Here is a 21,193-nt window from a genome sequence, read left to right on the forward strand (position 1 = left end):
ATTATCCTTGCGCCCCCCAATCCCTGCAGTGTGTACATGCGTTGTCCACAAACGTTGCCACCAGATGATCATCACGAAATGCCCTGGCCTGAAGAAGGACTGTCTTTCGGAGGTGAGTCTGCTGTTGAGGCTTTGGATTTCCCATATTGATCCTAATTGATTTGTACTCTGTCAACTGTCCAGCTTCCTGAATGAACCAAATAACAGAGTGTGGAAGAGTTGCATGTTTTTTTTGTGAAATTTTGCAAATGAGAATTGCAGACAAGGTTGGCAAGATTATGCCACGGTAGTTATTTTGTTTGGGGGAAGCCGAAATTCCAGGTAGGTATGGGAGTTGATATAAAAGTTGACTGCCAGTTTGATGCACCTTGAATGGCTGAAGAAAAGAGCAGGATTTAACCAACTTGTTGGTGTGGTGTATGTGAAGGGTGATGACAATCCCACAATTGAAAGGAAAAATTAAGGTGGGCCAAAAGATGTGGATTTACTCTGGTTGAAAATAGTCACTTCATGAGTTGATTCATGTGACTTGCTTGATTATGGAGCAGTTGATGGATTCGAATTAGATATAGTTGTTGGGATTAGGTGTGCTAAAATAATATGATGCCACTCATATCTCCACAGTGATAAATAATGTCTGTTTTACATTTTTGAACTTGTTATTTGGTTGTCCTTTGAGTAAGCCCTCAATGTTATGTAGTAATGTGCAGTAGTCTCCCATTAAGTTGAACATTTAATTTCTGCATACAGCTCATCATCATAAATGTATTCGTCTTATTAGTACAGTTAGTATTTTTAACTCATGTACAGTAACATTAGTACAGTCATATAAGATCTCATATTTTAACAAATTGTGCATTTTTTGAGAAAAGCATGAAATTTCTAGCATAGTTAGTATATACCATAAGGTTTATTTTCAGATGTGGAGGGAAGTCAGATTTGACCTCTGAGGACCGTGAGAGGTCAAATACAAGATGGCCGCCAGTTCCCCAGGGGTAATGTTCAAATGCTCTTAATTTTGGAACCAAACAGTTCTAGCCTTTCTGTCACAAACTTGGTGTACTGCTCCTCACCAAGGATCTCGATCCTTCTCACAGTTTCAGCCACTTGGGTGTCCATGATGTCCCCTGTGTCAATGACTAGTAGGTCTTGGCTGTGTTCTAGAAATGGATTCCCCATCTCTTCCAGCACTGTCACAAGTGCCTTAACCTCCTTCAGGAATACTGCTTGCACTCCAGGTTGCTGGTCATGGTGATGGTGTCCAGTGTCACCAGCACCATCCTGTTGCTTTATGGCCTGTTCCTCAAACTCTGTAGTGATCCTGGCAATTTCTGGCCCTGCTACCATCCAGTATCTGAGTGCCCTGGATTGCCAGTCAGTCCAATAGCCCCACCAGAACCTTTCACCATTGCATTGTTCTGCTCATGGGACTGGTTAAGTGCCATGGCAGAGAACTTGTTGCTGGTTTTGTGCACCACAAAATTTTCAGACTTGAATTCTGCCAGGACATCTGGGTGTTTTTCAGCAAGAGTCGTCATGTCACGGATGTGTACGGGAAGCCATCTGGAGTAGTGCGTTTGATCTAGGGCGAATATCCAGGGCATGATCTGCGTCAGGGATTCCACATACAGCTGGAAGTTACCTTCACGAATTGACCTGATGTACCGCAGCAAGAGAAGCTCCAATGACAGGGTCTTAAGCCAGTAGTCAAAGTGGACACTGGCCTTTGCTCGCTGTATGCACCACTTCTCAAAAGGCGGAGTATCTGGTTGCATGGCATCAGTATCATCGGATGTGCAGTCTTCACTGTAAGCTTGTTGGAGGAGTGTATAAAGGCTTGCAGCTGTGACCTGGTGTGCATGGCGGGTCTTGGTGACATGGCTGGCATGTATGAAGGAATTTGCTGTTCCGGAACTTGCAATGTCAGCCTGTACCAGGGCGTTCGTCCAGCCACTGTCTTCCAGCCAGTCTCCCAGCAACTTCAACGTGGCCATCTCGATGTGTGATCCCAAATGAATGGGCATCCCCTATTTAGTTGGAAATGACACCTATAGTGTTTTTCTACACTATTTGGTTCCAAAATTAAGCACGTTTGAACATTAGACCCGGTGGACTGGCGGCCATTTTGGATTTGACCTCTCACGGTCCCCAGAGGTCAAATCTGACTTCCCTCCACATCTGAAAATAAACCTTATGGTATGCACTAATTATGTTAGAAATTTCATGCTTTTCTCATAAAATGCACAATTGTTGTTGTTATCCGCTGTACTATATTGGGAGTTTAGATTGATGGGAATCTCACATTTTTTTCACCAAAGTGACCACTTGCTGAAATCTTTTTTTCCACGTAATTATTTTCCTATTGTGCAACAGTGCAATGCTCATGATGGAGAAGATGACAGAGTCTTGTTTTTATTTTTTGGGTGGTTCTAGGTTGGAAGTCAGCGGTTCAATGTGAATGTACCGCACAAGTTCGCGATTCACAGCTACAAGGTGCCCACGTTTTGTGACCATTGTGGGTCATTGCTTTGGGGTCTTATGCGGCAAGGTCTACAGTGCAAAGGTTTGTGGTGTTGGGTCCCCATGGGAAGGGGTGCAGTGATGGATGTCTCACAAATCGGACTATAATATATATAGCCCATGTAATTTGAAACTCATTTGGGCCTCTCTGATCATGATACATATTTCTGCTTGCACGTGTCTGTACAAAGAGGGTACTGACCATGAAATATGCATGCAAACTTAAAACTATGCCTTGGCACATATGCATATTGCTTTTGTCTTGCTGTGAATAAACAGAGGCCAATTTTGGGAGCAGCTCCAGAAGATGTCCCTTCTATCTCGCCCAACCTTCTTCATGTTCATGAATGAGCCTCATAAAGATATCATTACCTTATTGTAACTATGACATTTCCATTAGTACATTTGTTGATAATAAATTTTCACGTGGTGTTACTTGAAGCAAGGAATCTCCATATTGCAAGCCCACATATGTTTATTTCCTCCAGGGATTTCGTTCAAAGATACATTTTGTTTTTATTTTATTTTAATAATTTTACACACCACAGGGCTCGGAAGCACCGGTTCGACCCTTGCAGGGTCTAACTCTCCACGACCCCACCACAAGTGCCGTCTCACACACCAAATTTTCACACTATTGCTTCACACTATGCAGGAACTGCTTGCCTCACTCCGCTAATCCCTTTACGTAGCTCGTCTCTGAGACGGCCTGTCCTTTCTGAGGTTGGGCGATATCCACATCAAATCGACAGTCGTCCATGCCATTATGTTCTTTAAATTCAGTTGCCCCACTTCCAACTCACTGGAGCAAGTCATTAATTTCTTTAAATTTGGTTTCCAAATTATTATTAATTTCCTTTTTCACTTTGTTCATTCCCTTTCTGAACTGATCTTTGTTTTTATTCATTTGTTCCCCCAAATATTTGATTTCTGCAATTTGAGCACCCAATTGTTCCCCCCGATTCATATTCCAAATGTGCCATAATTTCTAACATCATGGCCCGGAGCGACATTGTGTCACCCTCCTGTGCCATGACCTCCAATCCCGAGCAGGGGGAGGGACTCCTCATGACGCTAGGAGTGGGGGATGTTCCCAATGTAGTGTCCTCCCCCACTAAGTGCTGCCTCGATCTCACATTCACCCATGTGTATGCCATCACCCTCCATTACATGTATGGCTGCCATTTGCCTTGCTTGGCCACCATCTTGCTTTTTCCCACATATGATAAAATCAGGAAAACTCTTTTAAATTTATTTTAATCAAATATGTGTTACCCTCAAAAATGTCTAATTTTTTTCCTGGGGGAGTCTGTTCCAAAATCTCACTCCTGACACCAGCTGTCATGTCAATGGTGTCTGTGAACGCTTCCCCACCATGCCGAAGCAATATGCTTCACGAATGGCAGAATTAAATTAAACCAGAAAATGCAGCTTCCCCCAATCGAAATCTGTATCCTGCCGGTCTCTTAAAATGAGTCTGTTTTACCAATTCATATTTCCACCATGGATTTGCCAATCTCCGAAACAGTTTTATCCTTGCAATAAGGTGGGAATCAGGTGACATTTCTCTTAAGAAATGATAGTTTATTAAAAGACAGAGGAGACCACACAAAAGGAGAATCCTGGGACGAAAGGCAGACTGAAACGATAAATAAATATAAATAAATAAATACACACAACACAGGAATATAAAACTAGGACACCACAACCACATTCACTCATAGGGGGCCAGGCAAGGTCTTTCAAATGATATGGGGCATGAACAGGTTCCAGTCTGGGCAGCATGTGAATCAGGGATGAATGGGTCAGCCCTCAGACACCACCAATGATTTATCTCCCACACCTCGACACCAGAGCGACCACAACTAACCAAACTTCCAGAAAAGCCCTCCAACTCCAACTGGCTGCTCACTTCTTCTGACTTCTTCTGTTCCACTTCTTCTGTGGAACACTGCTTCTGTTCCAACTCACTCCTGCCGCCATGCACATCTCCTTTTATCACCTTCCCCGCAGCCACACCCACACCTCTCGAGCGTCCATTGCTCCCAGACCGGCTCCACCGATAATGCGGGGCGCTGTTGCAGCCACATTGACATCATGCGGGCCGGTTGGCATAATTGCGCCCCTTGAACCCACACGGGATGCGGGCAGATTTTTGCAGACACAGCCAAATCCATTTTGTTCCCACCCCATCCTCACCTTGCCTGGTGTCTCGCCTGATTTACAGAGAGGACACTTATGAATTACACTCTCCTGCCTAATGCCTATGTTAGCTATACCACCTCTTATGGCGTACGTGAAAATTTAACATCTTCACACTAACGGGTTCCTGGTTGCAGAAAAAGTTCTAATTTAAACAAACACACAGACCACGCTAATTTTAGTCCAAGTCTTATTGCAAAATTATTAAAGTAGATGTGATAAAATAATTCGTTAAAATATGAAACGAAAGCACTTTGTAAGGATTCCCATTAACTCCTAAGGAGATAGAAACACTTATTGTAATAGAAAGAATCATATTTGTCTTTACAACTATTCAATAGTGACCCTGTTTGCCTTGAGTAATACCTCAACTCCACTTGGCATTGATTCAATTCGTTTGTTGATTATACGATTTCCACCCCATGCCTTTTTTGCACCCCAGATTTCCAACAGTTTTGTAATGGAGCCCAGACCATAATCGGACTGCTCACATAAGTTTATCTCTCTCTCACATGTGTTAAGCATAGATGAGTCCAATTGGTGTTGAAGCCAGTTTGTATGCCCCTTAGCGTGCAAGATGAACGTCCATCGGCGCTGTGAGAGTTACGTAGCACCGAACTGTGGTGTGGACTCGCGTGCCATTGCCAAAGTTTTAGCTGAGATTGGTGTCACATCCGACAAGATTCATCAGTCGACACTAAGAAAAAAGAAGGTAATCAACTCGACCTGGTTTTCATCAACAATACCTTTAATTCCATGTCATTTTCGTTTCTTTTCTTGCACCTTCAATCGACCACTTTCACATCACCAGCAGTGTGAATTACTTATTTATTTATTCTTTGGCAACCGTCATGTTTGGGATCATGGCTTACTTCAGCAAGAGAGCGATTCTGTTGAAAAACTGTTGTTTTTAGAGGCACAGGTTAATTAGTAGAATCCTTAATGTTGGAACTGTGCTTAGTTGATGATTTATTGTCCTATAATTTAATCCCTCAAATAATTATTTATTATACAATGTTGAGACTCATTGAGAAGTAGAGGATGAATGGGTTTCGACTTTAGATTGGGACCAATTGGACACTCATTGGACATAAACGTGACCTGTAAAAAAAAAAAATGTGTAGTTTGGGAGGAAGTTCATTGCTATAAAATAGTGGCATTCTATGTATGTATCATCAGTGGAATTGAGAGACAATCTTGTATTGTAGTGAGCTGCAACCAACCTCAAAGTACTGGAGGGAGGAACATGATTGGATACTTTATTTGCTTTAGTGTTTTTCACCCTGACTGTGAAGCACCAATCTGACAGTTTATAGTCGGGACAAGAATAAAACCCAGACTTGAAAGCTGAAAGGTAAGGACACTCACTACCTCTGCACCGTCCTGTCAGATACATCTAGATATTTTATCGCTATTGATTATGGTGAGAATAAATTTGCTCACAAAGGGCAGATGATGACTTATTTTGACAAAATCTAGGACTGGAAAAACCATAATGGTCCGCTCCGAGTCCGGGGGTCAGTGGTTCGACTGCTGGCCAAGTCATACCAAAGACTTCTAAAATGGTATATGCTGCTTACTTGATGCTCGGCATTTTAAAAGGATAGGGCATACCAAAAAAATAAAATAAAACGTGTTCACATCCATGGTCGGGGAGGAGGAAATTGTCCATGATTGCCCCACTGCATGCAAAGAGAAAAGTGACGTCATAAAGACACCCAGAATGCTCTAGGAAGTGACCATACTTCCCCCGATTTCAGCTGCTATTTGTAAAGTCAAGTCTGGTGTTGTCTCATTTATCTGTCTGCAAGCGTACGTGATTTGTATTGCAGCTCCTCAATGAGCCTTAGAGGTTGTAAATAAAAGAAAAATAAGTAAAAACCTATTGACGTGAAATATGGACAGCTCATGATGTCAAATATTGGAGCCACCTGAATTTGCACTACCACCACCTTATCCACTGAAGAACACCTCTTGAATAAGCTTCATCAGAGATGTATTTGTTACAGTCAGAAAGCATAAGTTCATTGCTAGTCTGAAATCACCACATTGTCGTCCTATACAGGTAGAAACCGCACCTATTGCAGAGGCAATAGTATGATCTTCCAAGTGCAAATGTTGTTGTCTTCATCTCCATTACCATTGTCCTCGTTGTCTTCATTGCCTACCATTTCTTGCCCACAAAGTTGTTTAATCATGTACTGCTTCGCGTCAGTTATGATAATCATAAACATTGTGCAACATTGATTAAATAAATAGACTAACACTCTATGCTCCCTAGAACATAACAAGAATGACCGCACTGTGGTCACAACAAAATTAAAAATGAATGATCGTTTTAAGACCATTTTCCCCGCTAGTAGTCCATGAGCCAGATAAAATTTGACTACCAAAAAAGAGGGCAAATCGCCACTATATTTTTCAGTTAGCCTTACATATTGCCTGTATGAAAAAATGTGATGGACATTTGAATTCGATAGCTAAACCCATTTTGGTGGACATTTTCCAAAATGGCCGCCATTTTCATATTTCATCAATTTTCATATCTCATAAATTTGGCCGTAACTTTTAATCGGCTGGTCTGAGGCACATGCACCCTACATAAGATATGTTCAGTATGTCATTTGGCATATTTCAAAGTAAACTAAAAGGAAATTTGTTCACTACCTGTCGAGATAATTGGGAAAATATGTAAAAAATGTGTAATTTTCACGCAAAAATGCTCAACTTGCCCAGCTTGGGGAAGGTTGAATATTTTTCATTGCTGGCTGTCATTAATTATTTAATTAATAGGCTGTGCGCTTGTGGAGAGTTTCCCTGTGCCAGTGCATTTTGAGGGTAATTTACACCCAAAAAACATTCTTCAAATCCGTAAAAACGGAATGAAGAATAAAATCTATAAGTTGTGTGTTATATATAGGGACATTTGCAAACAGAAATTTTAACGTAGAGCCATTTTATGTTACTTCAGGTGAAGAATGATATACGTTTGATTGCAGTCATTTCATATACATGATATAATAATCCACTTACCGATGATGGTGTTTGTTCCGTACTCTGGTCAGGCTTGTATCGTCTGACTTCTGGGAGTTGTATTCCCCCTGTTGCTCGTCATACTACCCTTGTTGTTTCACCGCTGACATCATCAGATGGTTGCCAACTGTCACTGGACGTTTCGACCCATTTGTCTTTATGCGGCTTCCAATGGGGATCTTCGCGACGCTACCATAACCAGCATGACGCCCTCCCTGCTTGCTCTCCTAGTCTGCGTATAACTGTCCTCCTCTGCCTTCCTCGAATACCTAGCATTTGGCACATCCTCTAAAATGACTGCGCAGGGAATCCGTGACAGTCCACCTCCACAGGGAATAGTCATGTCTTCCAGCCCTTCTGTTGACACATCTCCATCAGCTCGGCATACTTGGCACTGTTCCTCTCATAGGCCTCCTCGCAGCCTTCTTCTCATGGGACTGCTAACTATCACGATGATGATCTTTCGCTGAGTTGACCAGATAACAACATCTGGCCGAAGGGTTGTATGCACAATATCTGGAAAGGCTAGCTTCTGGTGCAAGTCCACCTGCATCTCCCACGTAGATCCATCTAGAAGGCACGCCTTTGATTGATGAATATGTGTAGGCCTCTGATGTTCTTGCAGACTTTATATGTAAACAATGTGTGTTCAGTCATCATCGCTATCCGACGAAACGTTTTCAACCTGTAGAAATTCTTCTTCGTCATTCACCATGTTGGAGCATGTCAACAGCTTGCAGGCTTCTGTACATTTGAGTGCATTGATAATACATGTGCAGTCAGATGGCCGGCAAGATCGAGCACACTTGCAAGACAGGAGACTTATCACGACCTCTGGAGCTGGGGAACCTGTCATCCACTTTATAACTGGAATGCCGTTTCCACTTGATGTCCATCCATGACCTGCGATAGGATTGGGAATGTCTGGGGAGTTAATCAAACTACGTCTCCAGATAGCAGCCTGGGCGTTTGCTCGAAGTGTGTGTTGTCGAAGTGTGTCCTCACATGGGGGAAGCTGTCCGGACTCGATTTCCCTGCTTCTGCTACGGAACATTTGGTATCGTAGCTCGTTTACTTCACTTATTTTAGTGTTGCGGCAGTAAAGTTGGCATGTGAAATCTCGTATGCATCCAGTTTGTTTTTCAATTGTATGTTGTCAATCATGATTGAATCAGCCGTCAAATTGTCTGGTCTAACATACACTCGGCGACCTACTGTGAATAAATGTAAGGACTCTCCAAATTCAGTCTCAAAAGTTCTACGTAGGTGGTTCCTTGTCGCATCTGTGACCTCTCCTATTCCCCGTGCTTTTATGACCGATACTACATGCGCAGTAAGTTCAGTGAAAGGAACAATGCGTGGGTTGGAAAACAAATCATCCCGAATATGAGCAAATAGCGACGTAAGGGCGGCTTTCTCTATTTCTTGGTAAGGGTTCTCATCTGGGGCAGGTTTTTGTGCCTGTGGACGTGTATATGCCCTGTAACAGGTCCTGTGGAATTGGGCTTCAGCCGCTACGATGTCCCGTGAAGTTATCGAAATAATTCGTTCATCTAGGCGTTGGGTTGCAAGTTCGCGAAGTGTTTTGTCTGCTCTAAGTTCCACAGCTTGTTTCAAAGGTTCACGACTCTTTGAACCTCTCATATACTTTGTTGTCTTCTGACAAAAAATGCATATTTTGTCATAGACTCTCGTATGTGTGGTGCGCACTTGTCGTGATGATTCTCTTGGGTTTGAGGTATTGTCTTCTTTTGTGGACGTTTCCTGTTTTGACAAACTGGCCAATGATTTTTTGTGGGTGAACTGTGCTCTGCGTTGTCTATGGTAATGCAGTGTGGGTATACCAGTTGAATCATGTTTCAAATTAAGAATTGGTTCAAATTGCCTTACCCTTGCGGCTGCCTGCAATACGACCCATGATTGTTCATCTTGTGGTGATGATAGTTCATGCAGTGGTGACGCTTTCGTACATATAATGCATGTTTGGAGAGACAATTTCCTTTTTTTCGCTTTCAAATCTACTTCAGCCATGGTTTGTCTTGATGGCTTGGGATTCACTCAATACCTGAGAATACACAAACAACACATCTATTATATTTTGCTGGTTTGATAGATGCATTTATATTTAAATATATAGATATAGTCCTTGTGCCCACCGTCGAATTTTGAAGTTTGTTTACCAAAAACGAGGGCACGTCGCCACTATATTTTTCAGCTAGTCTTACATGTTGCTTGTATATGAAAAAATGTAATATATATTGCAATGATATCAGGTTTTGTTGGGCATTTTTGCGTTGAAATTGCACATTTGTGACATTTTCTCAATTATCTCGACAGCTAGTTAACCAATTTCCTTTTAGTTTACTTTAAAATATGCCAAATGACATACTGAACATATCTTGTGTCACGGAGCATGTGCCTCAGACCAGCCGATTAAAAGTTACGGCCAAATTTATGAGATATGAAATATGAAAATTGATGAAATATGAAATTGGCGGCCATTTTGGAAAATGGCCACCAAAATGGGTTTAGCTATCGAATTCAAATGTCCATCACATTTTTTCATACAGGCAATATATAATTCTAACTGAAAAATATAGTGGCGACTTGCCCTCTTTTTTGGTAGTCAAACTTCAAAATTCGACGGTGGGCACAATGACTATAGAGCGGGGGTTAGCCTTACGGGCTAACCGTAATGAGATCATGGTTCCCTGTTTGAGGCAATGTTTTTATGGCCGGATGCCCTTCCTGACGCCAACCCTTGGTCGCCTCTTATGATGCGCAGGGATACGGTGTACCTATTCTAAACTGGGGTACACACCGGGATCATTCATCCCAGCAAGCTGGTACTCAATTTGCCGACCTCGGAAGGATGACAGGCTGAGTCAACCGCCCTGGCGTTAATTCAGCGATCGACCGGGATTCAAACCCAGGATCCAACCTGCGACAAAATCCGGTAATGGACCGTTTGGGAAACGTACATTTAAAGCACTCTTAAAGGATGAACAGCGGGATTGGGGAACACACTTTTAATGCGCTATTAAAAAAATTAAATAGACACCTCTTATCCATCTCACCCTCCCCACGGTTATATCAGAATTAGCTGATTCATCACACGGTCATGGATTGCTTAACCCCAGTATAGGCCCATTCAACAATTACATAATCCGATTTTTATTTCTCCACCGACAAAGTCGCAGGAGGCATTATGTGTTTGGGTTGTCCGTCCTTCCGACGGTCCGTACGTATGGTAGCCATCTTTGATTAAAGGCAAATAATTAAAAAATTATTTCTCAGAAACCGCTGAATGGAAAAATTTGAAACTTGCCACATTGTCAAGTACTCCCAATGGGGAACAAAAGCATCATAATGATGACATCAGAGGTGAAGTGGTATACCAGCCAAAAATGTTTTAATCTAATTCCTTATCCTAAAAATCTGAAATTGCATGCACATGATCTATGACCCATTTGTATTGAAATATTACATTTATGACATCATAGGTCACATGGTTTCGCAGCCATATTGGATTGATGGAAAAGATTAAATAATTATATCTCTGAAACCGCTCACTCTATAGATGCGAAATTTTACAAATATCATCCAACAGCACTGTTGCATATAGTTTGAAAATGATGATGTCACGTTGTTTGGCAGCCATCTTGGATAGAAAAACGAACCTTATGCGATCAACACGAAACTTCACAAACGTGATCCCCTACCCATACATATGTAGAGTGGTTGCATCTACCCGTTGTGGGAATATGCGGAGGCATATTGGTGACAGTCGCATTGTTCTAGTTTTTAGTAATTTGCGTAACGTAACGCAACGTAACACTTGATTACCGTGCGTTCTGATGTACCGTGCATTCTGTTTTTGTTTGATTAAACCGTACTATTATTTGAAATATAATTCCATTTTTTGGGGTCCCTCATCGTGAATAACATTCGACCAAAACAAAGCAAATGGAAATCTGATGCCATAAACCCGTGCAGTGTATAATCAGCAGAGGCCCACAGGTCCAAAGTGTTAGGCCACCAGAAAACCAAGATGGAAGCCATATCATTTTGTATCTGTGCTATGGTGGGTGTAATCAAGCAACAGATGTGGGTGTGGTCCAGAAGCTGTATGACCAATGGGTATACGTTTCAAAAATCGACCCCCAAAAAGAACACTAACAACAACAACAACACACGACAGCAGCAACACGAAGCTCTTATAGACCTGCGACATGTTGCAGGTAGACATTCCACAAATAAATGGTTACAAAGGACTGGAATGAGAAATAACATTGACAAACAGTTGACCTATGTTAGCTCTGATCACTGAGGTTGATTTGGTGCCTGAACGGGTCCAAATGGTAACCACCATGAGATCTATCCGTGTTTTTATTGAAATAAAAGTAATAACTAGAACGCCACTCAGGAGAGCGCATACTCCCGCCGTGGGTTTAGTTGGAATAATACGTTTTGTTTAACATCCCCTCTCCCCAAAACAATAAATGAAAAAGAAAGTAAGCCCTAAATGTCAGAGAATTTATTTTGATATATCTCGGAATTAGAGGAGAAAAACATCATTTAAGAATAAGAATAAAAGCTTTAATGCAGTAAAACAGAAAAAATCTTTCCCAAAAAAATTTACAAAAAAAATTCCTGGATCCGGAATAATATCCTGAGCTTCACCAAAAACTAATCAATTCTTCCTTATCCCAAGGGCAATCATCCCACCAACTTTCATCGAAATCCGTTCTGAACTTTTCCAAATATCTTGTTCACAAACATACGAACACACGAACACACACACACACACACACACACACGCACACACACACACACACACACGGACAGACACGATCGAATGTGTTACTCCCTGGCGGGAGTAATAAACCTGAAAATAACAGAGCCAGAACCAGAATTATTTATTTGGTCTGGGAAGCCCATGCGAGGTTTCTTCTTCTTCAGCCTGGGTGAATATGCGATCTTTTAAAAATAAGTTAGAATTTTGCCAAATCTGTTTTATTCGTTTGTTAATAGACCTCAGCCATTGACAAATCTGGAACTGTCTTCATAAGTTCATCAAATACTGACATCGCGAATGACATTCGCTGAGCTAAATGTTATCTCTTCTGAGGTTTAAAAAAAAAAAAAAAAAAAAAAAAAAAACGTTTTAAAGCATTATACGTATCAAACGATACATTTTATGAAACGGGGAAACCTAATTAAATACACATTTTGGTGGTTTTAAAATGACAGAATATGTCTTTATTATAAAAAAAAAAAAAAGAACATTGAAGACAACGCTGCTAAAAAAATACACCGCTCTAACGCATAACCACGATTTTAAACGACATTTACAACAAATATGAAAACTATTTTCATATCACAATGTTAAATATAGAATATATAGAAGATAATGTTAAAAACAAATGAGCCCAATGTCCTGAATGAGTCCAATGGTAAAAAAAATCCTTCAAAAAATTCCTGGATCGGGAATAATATCCTGAGCTTCACCAAAAACTAATCAATTCTTCCTTATCCCAAGGGCAATCACCCCACCAACTTTCATCCAAATCCGTTCAGAACTTTTCCAGATATCTTGTTCACAAACACGAACACACACACACACACCCACACGGACACGAGTGAATGCATTACTCCCTGGCGGGAGTAATAACAGCCAAACCAATAAGTTTTCATGTGTCCATGCTCTTGTGAGCATAAACTCACTAACAATAACAACATGATCATGTACATGATGTGTTCAAAATCTATATTATAAACCAGGAGTGTCTGTCTGTCCGTCCCAAAACTACTCCCTCGGTTTTGGGGCTGGCCCCGCCAAACCTTCTGTGGAGTGTTTTGGGGTCGCAGCGGATGTTGTACGGTGGGATGGGGTATAGAGCCTGTAGGAGGTTTCATAAGTTCGGCAATAAAATTATGATTTTGAAATTGACTTGATACTGATCTGCACCACAGAACTCAAATAGACGTAGAAGAACTATGCAGGCCGCTGTGTGGCCCCTCCGCCGCAACGCGGCAGCCATTTTAGTTAGCGCAAGACACCTCCGCTTTCTGCGTACAGATAGGCCTATTGTTAACATGAGCAGTGTGAATGTTCAACAAATATCAGCAATATGCCTTCTTGTGCTGCAATAAACTGTACAAATCGACTTGTGAAAGGTTCTGGGAAAACATTCCACAGGTAAGTAATTTATTTTTCTTAATTATGAAGAGTTTACTCGCCAAACTCTAGTTAAACTTTCACGTTATGCACAGATGTAGTTTTTCGTTTATGTAGTCCCATCTGTTAGTTTGTGTGTGTTTGTGTGTGTGTGTGTGTTTGCGGATTTGTCAGTGCATTTTGACTTGAACCAAAGGCCGTGCCTTTGCTTGAACTTAAGGACTCTAGCTCTTAATCTCTTCTCTCCCAATTTTGTTGAGCCACACACATGTCCAGAACATGTATGAGAAGCTAGTTGCAGCGGATCAACCCAGACTCAAATATCTGCTCACCTACAAGATGAGTCAGGATCATCTTGAACTTTTCTTCTGTGCTATGCGGTCATCCTTAGGGAGGAATAACAATCCAACCGCCAGAGAATTCTCAACATCGTACAGGAAGATGCTCGTCCGGCATGAAATTGAAGGCGTCAATGGAAACTGCCTAGCACAAGACAAGACAAGCATACTTAATGTTTCCAGTGCAATAACAACAGCTGCTGATGTTAACAATGATGATGACATGCTTCTGATGAGGAAGTATGACTTGACTTTGAGGAGCCCAGCAATGACAGATCATGATTATGCGGATGTGCCGAATGTTTCTACACTTTCAGAGTACAAGAACTCCGTGATAGGTTATGTTGCTGGATATGTTGTGAATATGACTGAAAAACATCTCTCTTGCGAAGAGTGTATTGCTTCGTTAACCACTGGAGAAGTGATGGTCGGCAGCTTGCTGGAAAAGAAGAACAGAGGTGGTCTAGTGAGGCCTTCTCCAGACGTGGTGAAAGTCTGTAAAACAACAGAGAGGTGTTTCCAGAGGATGCTAAGTGTGACTGGAGGTGAACTCCCTCAAGCGTCTCGTCTTACTCAGGCCATTTCATCTGCTGTTCTTGCCGAAGTGAATTGCCACACCATTTTTGGTTCCCTGTCCGATCATATGTTTGATTGCGAGGCAGATAAGAATCATGTGTACATTCTCATAAAGCGTATTGCTTCATCGTACGTCAAGATCCGAATGCATCATCTTGCCCGATTGAAGAATGAGAAGTTGAGTGGACCATTTGTAAGAAAACAATTATCAAAATTAATCTTGTTCAAACACCAGTGAGCTTTTATACAGAGATTTCTTCGGATGGCTTGTGAAAATGACATTCACATGTTGTAATGGCATCATTATTGTTTGTAACACAAGTACTGAATACTCCAGTACAATATACTTCACTGTGCAAACATTTTGAACTGTTAACTTTGCCCAATACAATCTTGCATAGGTCAATTATTTTCCTCAGTCGAGCATTTTTACCTGTTTATGGAAAATGTTAGTTCTTTGATGCCAAATTGCTCCCGATATTGTCAAATCAATTTTGTTTTTCCGAGAGACTTGACTTGGGCAAAATTACTTGTACTAGCATTTATCATATGTTTTTAATGCTTTTTCTACGGGAAATATATATATCTGTATTGTATTTTGACTGAATGGAAATATTGGAAAATACATTACTAGAAAACTAAGAAAAATATTCATGTTTGTTCTTGTGTTTTAATGTGCATATTAAATTGCATTCATCATTATAGATTCATAGAATAGATTTAAAGAATTAACAAATAGTAGAAAGAGAGAGGGAGAGAGCATATAGTAGAGAGAGAGAGAGAGAAAGAGAGAGAGAAAGAGAGAGTGAGTGTGTGTGGGGGGGGGGGGGGGGGGGGAGGGAGGGGGAGGAATGGAAGATGTAAAAACATGACCAATGAGGAGGGAGTGGAAAGGGGGAGAGAGAGAGAGGGGGGGGGGGGGGTTCTGTGTTTGTTTTTAGAGCTGGAGAGATAATTATGTTGAGAACTGGAAAATAATAGAGGAAGAGAGGAGCAGGAAAGAGAAGGAGGGAGAGAGTGGTAAAAAGTACATGAGAAAGGAGCAATAGGCAGAAAGAGAAAGAGAGGGAGAGGGGGTACAAGAACCAGCAAATAGTAAGGAGTGAGAGATTAGCAGCTAGAGATGAAATGGAAAACTACCGGGGAATTCGGATAAACTATGTCAAGATGCCAGGAAAATGCTTCGACAGAGATTTAAATTATGAATAGAATTCATAAAATAGTGTTTAAAAGCAACACAACACCGTCCAATATAAAAATTCACGTCCACTCATCCACTTCCACTAGGCCTAGCTAGCGCACACGTTCGCCTATTCAGTTCTTGCGCTAACTAAAATGGCGGCGTGAGCGCGCGAGCGGGGCCACCGCTGTGTGTGTGTCGTGAACGGGCATAGTTCTTCTACGTCTATTTGAGTTCTGTGATCTGCACCCGAATCCGGAAGTGAACAGATCACGACAATGGGCTGGTTTGATAGTATCTCGATACAATCGTTATTTGACACAGCATTTTGTTATAGTATTAATGTATGATTGAATTGATGCTGTTTGGAATGAAAATAGAGATATTGAGTTTAAATATGAATGAGGAAATGAAGTGAGCGTTTCAACTTTCCAACTGTGACATTCGTGGATTCGATATATATGCAGATTCGCCATTGACTGGGTATAGAACCATTCAGACAGGGTACGTTTTTTGTGCAATTCGTTCACGAACCTGCTGTCCATGTCTGACGTTCAACTGCAGGTGGCACAGGAATGTGGAATTTATTGTTTCATTGGTTTAGCATTCACCGTTTCCACATTGTTTGTTTTATTTTGGCTTCCCACCCGCACGGGTATGTAGCTTGTGTTTCATAAACAAGATACTCAGAATGGTCTATGACTTGCCAAAAATGTATGATAGGGCATATTATATGTATGTATGTATGTATGGATATACATACATATACTGTTACGTGGTCCTCCCGGTAACTACCTGGTCTTGGTGACCCCCGGACCGTGGGCGGACCCCGCCAGAAAGATATCTGATTTATACGCTTTCGTAGCGCAATCAATATGAAAGACACAATAATTCAAGTCAATAAGAAACCCCACACCAAGGATCCGGATTACTTAATAATATATTCTCCATCCATCATCAGCAATCAACAATCCATCAACAATCTTACTAAGATGGCCATCTCATAAATTTCCCCCCCTTTCCCCACTCACGACCCCTCAATGGTCACTGTCCCTCACAATGTCTCTGGGCTCCTCCAGACCAAGGTGAAGGTCGACTTCTCCGCACACGGGCGGTTGAACGAACCCCTGGCTGACGTGTTCCAAACGTGCACGTCGCGTACCGGGAACAGCTGCTGCAGCGCACACCTCCTTGCAAAGCAAAGCGGGCAAAGCAAAGCGTGGCTTGCAAAGCGCGCGAGGCCCAAGGTGCGACCCGTACGCGTCCTTGTAGACGTTGAGGCGAACTGTGCCGGACGCTTGGTTCCGTGCACGAACCCACGGCAACTTGACGTGTAATCGGTAATTACCCCGCGCAGGTAACTCCTTTCGCCAGACGGGCTTTCAAACGCAGCGTCCCCCACGCTGCTCAATATCGACACCGCTCGCGTCGGAGCTGGGCGAGGAAGAGGAAGATCGCCGCTTCTCCCGGACCTCGTGTCTTTTTCTTCTTCCGGTTCACTATCCCGTTTCCGGTCTCCTGTTATCCGGAGCCTCTCTAACCCTTTAACCACAACAACCTTTAATAGAATAAACATTAATAAGCAATGACATGAATAGTAACTCCTCTAAATCCGGGATCCGTAACACTCCCCCCCTTCAAGAAAGAAAGTTTGAACCCCGCGAAAACTTTCTGTGCCAGCCAACTTTGATAAACCAACCCGATACCGCAAATCATCAGTTCCCCCCGGGCACAATTATCGCATCTCAAAAATAAAGCAACAAACTTTCATCAAAACCCCCCAGAGATTCCAAGGTAATTCCCTCTAGACCAAGCGTCAACCACTTCTAGTTGCTCTTGGATGGAGGCCCAGCTGAGTACTCACTACATGGACGCCTTAAGGAATGTGGGGTTCACGGTTAGTCCGGGGAGGAAAGTTCATTACATGGACGCCTTTAAGAACATGGAGTTCACGGTTAGTCCGTGTAGGCACGTTCCCTACCGGGACGCCTTTTAAGAACGTGGCGTTCACGGTTAGCCCGTGTAGGAGCCCAGGCTCGGCGGCTCCGCCGTATATAGAGTGCTTCAACTTCTCCGGACTCCTAACAGTTACGGTGGGACCCCTTGTCCCAGCAGTCCCCTGACTGGCGGTCTCCTTCTCGGCCAGTCCTCTGCCAATCATTCTTTCGGGAGATGCCGTAACTCTGGGAGCCTCCATAGTAATATCGGCTGCTGCCAACACCAAAACTAACGCCAAGTGGTCCTCTTCTGTAGACCTCTCGACGCCTACGAAAGGCCTTCCCTACTGTTATGGTCCGACCCTCCAAATCCTTACCATTCCAATTCTTCTCTGCCTCCCTGGCGTCTCTTGTGCTTGCAAACGTGACAAAGCCGAACCCTCTTGACCGTTGCGTTTCCCTGTCTTTTACCACCCGCACTTCCACCAGCGGCCCATATCTGTTGAAGACAGAGGTCAGAACTTCTTCCTCTGTGTTGAAGTTCAGTCCCCCTACGAATAACCTGGAACTTTTGTCGCCATCCCGAGCTGGGGTGGTGTTATTTCCCCTGCGGGGCTCTTTTCCCTGCCTCGGGTTACCATAAATTTGCCCCCCGGCCAAATCATTCCCGATAATCACAGATACCCCCTCTACAGGAAGCGTGGCTTGTAAACCGACGGTGACCGGTCCTGACACCAAATCGGATTCCAAATGGATGACATGAAGTGGGGCACTAACACAGCCACCGATCCCTTGTAACCGAACACTATCACCAGTTGCGGTACTCTTTGACAATGGCAAAATGCCTTCAAGCATTAAGGATTGATGGGCTCCTGTGTCCCTCAATACCCTAACAGGTCTTGGGTTAGTCAAGTCTCCCTCGAGTGAGACAAACCCCTCATAAATAAATGGTTGGTAACTCTTCTGTGGGCGATTTCTTACGCTAGCCATCGCATTCGGAGTTGTAATAGTCGGACTCCGCTCGGTGTTGTCCCTTTTCATGAGGTAACAACTGGACATCAAGTGTCCAGGTTTTTTTGCAAAAGGCGCAAGTAGGCCCGGAGGAAAAACTCGTGGTCTGCCTCGGGCCCCCCGGGAAATAAGTTTGTCTTGGGCCCGTAGCCCTCTGATTTCGAACAGTTGGGGTATCCGCGTTGTCCCCATAATCCTCTCGAGGCCGCCGCCATGTATTGTCGTTCTCCGCACCGGGTGTTCCATAAGTCCCTTGCTGAAGTCTAGGCGAGGAGCTAGGTGTGTGGACCCCTATCCGGTGTGTTAAGGCATAATCATCTGCCATGGTGGCTGCGTCCCACAACTTTGGTACTTTCTTTTCCTGCAGGTACACTTTGATGTCCTCGTGGACACACTGTTGAAATTCCTCCACCAGCATCAGGTCACGCAATGCTTCGAAGTCGTTCCCGACTCCTTTCAACTCACACCACCGATCAAACATGTTTTCTTTCACTCTGGCAAACTCCACATGGGTCTCACTCTCCCTCTTCCTGGCATTCCTGAATTTTTGCCGGTAAGCTTCCGGAACCAACTCATAGGCTTTGAGGATGTGCTTCTTCAATACTTCATAATCTGCACATTGGTCCATTGGTAGCGCCGAATAAATCTCTTGAGCTTTACCCACCAGCACACTTTGCGCTGGTATGGTCAGTTTAAGTTACTAGTATGGTCCAGGCCTCCTCCGGCCAGTTTAACTGTCGAGCCACTTTCTCAAAGTGTGGAAAAAATTGAGTGACTTCCTTTTCACTGAAGGGTGGAACCAGCCTCACATGTCTGCCCACATCCCAGGTTTTCTGGCTAGGTGTCGACCCCGTCCGCAAGGGTGGTACCTCTCCCCATTCTCTCATTAAATCCAGTTCCTTGAATTTAATCTCTTGCTGAAGCGCCAGATCATGTTCCTTCAACTCCCTTTCGGCTTTTCTCTCCTCTGCTTCGAGTTCCCTGGCAGCTCTCCTCTCCTCTGCTTTTCTCCCTTCTAACCTTTCCTGGAGTTCTCGTTCCACTCTCCTTTCCTCTGCTTGTTTCTCTTCCCTCCTCTCTTCTGCTTTCCTTTCTTCTTCTGCTCTTTCCTTTTCTGCTTTCCTTTCTTCTTCTGCTAACCTTTCCTGGAGTTCTCGTTCCACTCTCCTTTCCTCTGCTTGTTTCACTTCTCTCCTCTTCTGCTTTCCTTTCCTCTTCTGCTCTTTCCTTTTCTGCTTTCCTTTCTTCTGCTCTTTCCTTTTCTGCTTTCCTTTCCTCTGTTTTCATCCTTTCTAACCTTTCCTGGAGTTCTCGTTCCACTCTCCTTTCCTCTGCTTGTTTCTCTTCTCTCCTCTCTTCTGCTTTCCTTTCCTCTTCTGCTCTTTCCTTTTCTGCTTTCCTTTCTTCTTCTGCTCTTTCCTTTTCTGCTTTCCTTTCCTCTGTTTTCATCCTTTCTAACCTTTCCTGGAGTTCTCATTCCACTCTCCTTTCCTCTGCTTGTTTCTCTTCTCTCCTCTCTTCTGCTTTCCTTTCTTCTTCTTTTAACCTTTCCTGGAGTTCTCGTTCCACTCTCCTTTCCTCTGCTTGTTTCTCTTCTCTCCTCTCTTCTGCTTTCCTTTCGTCTTCTTTGATCCGTTCCTGGCTCCGTAATTGCAACTCCAGTTTCCGGAGCTCAACGTCTTCTGGTTCTTCGGGTAGCCACTGCCAGGCTAACTCGTCCCATGTTCCTAATCCCACCATAGATTGTATCACCGTGGTCTGCAACTCTGCCTTCCTCAAATTAGTTCGGACCTCCAAGTTAAAATGTTTGGCCAATTTCAAGAGGTCCGCTTTTAGTAACGCTCGGAACTGTGCCTCACTCGGTGTTACCGCAAAGTTCTGTGCAACAAACGCCATGGTGACTATCGTTAACACCTGTTAACCTTCACCCAAGACTTTACCACAATTTCTCAAAAATTTACCAATTAATAATTAATTAATTAATTTTAATTAATAAAAATTATTATTTTATTATGTTATACAATTTTAGATCCCGGACTTCAATTGGACGAGCCCCCAATTCTGTTACGTGGTCCTCCCGGTAACTACCTGTTCTTGGTGACCCCTGGACCGTGGGCGGAACCCGCCAGAAAGATATCTGATTTATACGCTTTCGTAGCGCAATCAATATGAAAGACACAATAATTCAAGTCAATAAGAAACCCCACACCAAGGA

The 21,193-nt window shown here is 43.0% G+C and overlaps 1 protein-coding gene across 5 annotated transcripts in view; it reads left to right on the forward strand.

The window, feature by feature from the left end:
• The window catches only part of LOC137432254 (protein kinase C epsilon type), a 238,626-nt gene that overhangs the window by 130,968 nt on the left and 86,465 nt on the right, over positions 1–21,193 (forward strand). For all 5 annotated transcript variants that reach the window (XM_068124047.2, XM_068124038.2, XM_068124030.2 and 2 more), the window contains 3 exons: positions 30–112; positions 2,434–2,563; positions 5,292–5,434. In XM_068124047.2, coding sequence (XP_067980148.1) covers positions 30–112; positions 2,434–2,563; positions 5,292–5,434 — 356 coding nt within the window. The remainder of the gene's footprint in view (positions 1–29; positions 113–2,433; positions 2,564–5,291; positions 5,435–21,193) is intronic.

Source organism: Myxine glutinosa, chromosome 1 (assembly GCF_964187855.1).
Source record: "Myxine glutinosa chromosome 1, kmMyxGlut1.1, whole genome shotgun sequence".
NCBI classification, from domain to species: Eukaryota; Metazoa; Chordata; class Myxini; order Myxiniformes; family Myxinidae; genus Myxine; species Myxine glutinosa.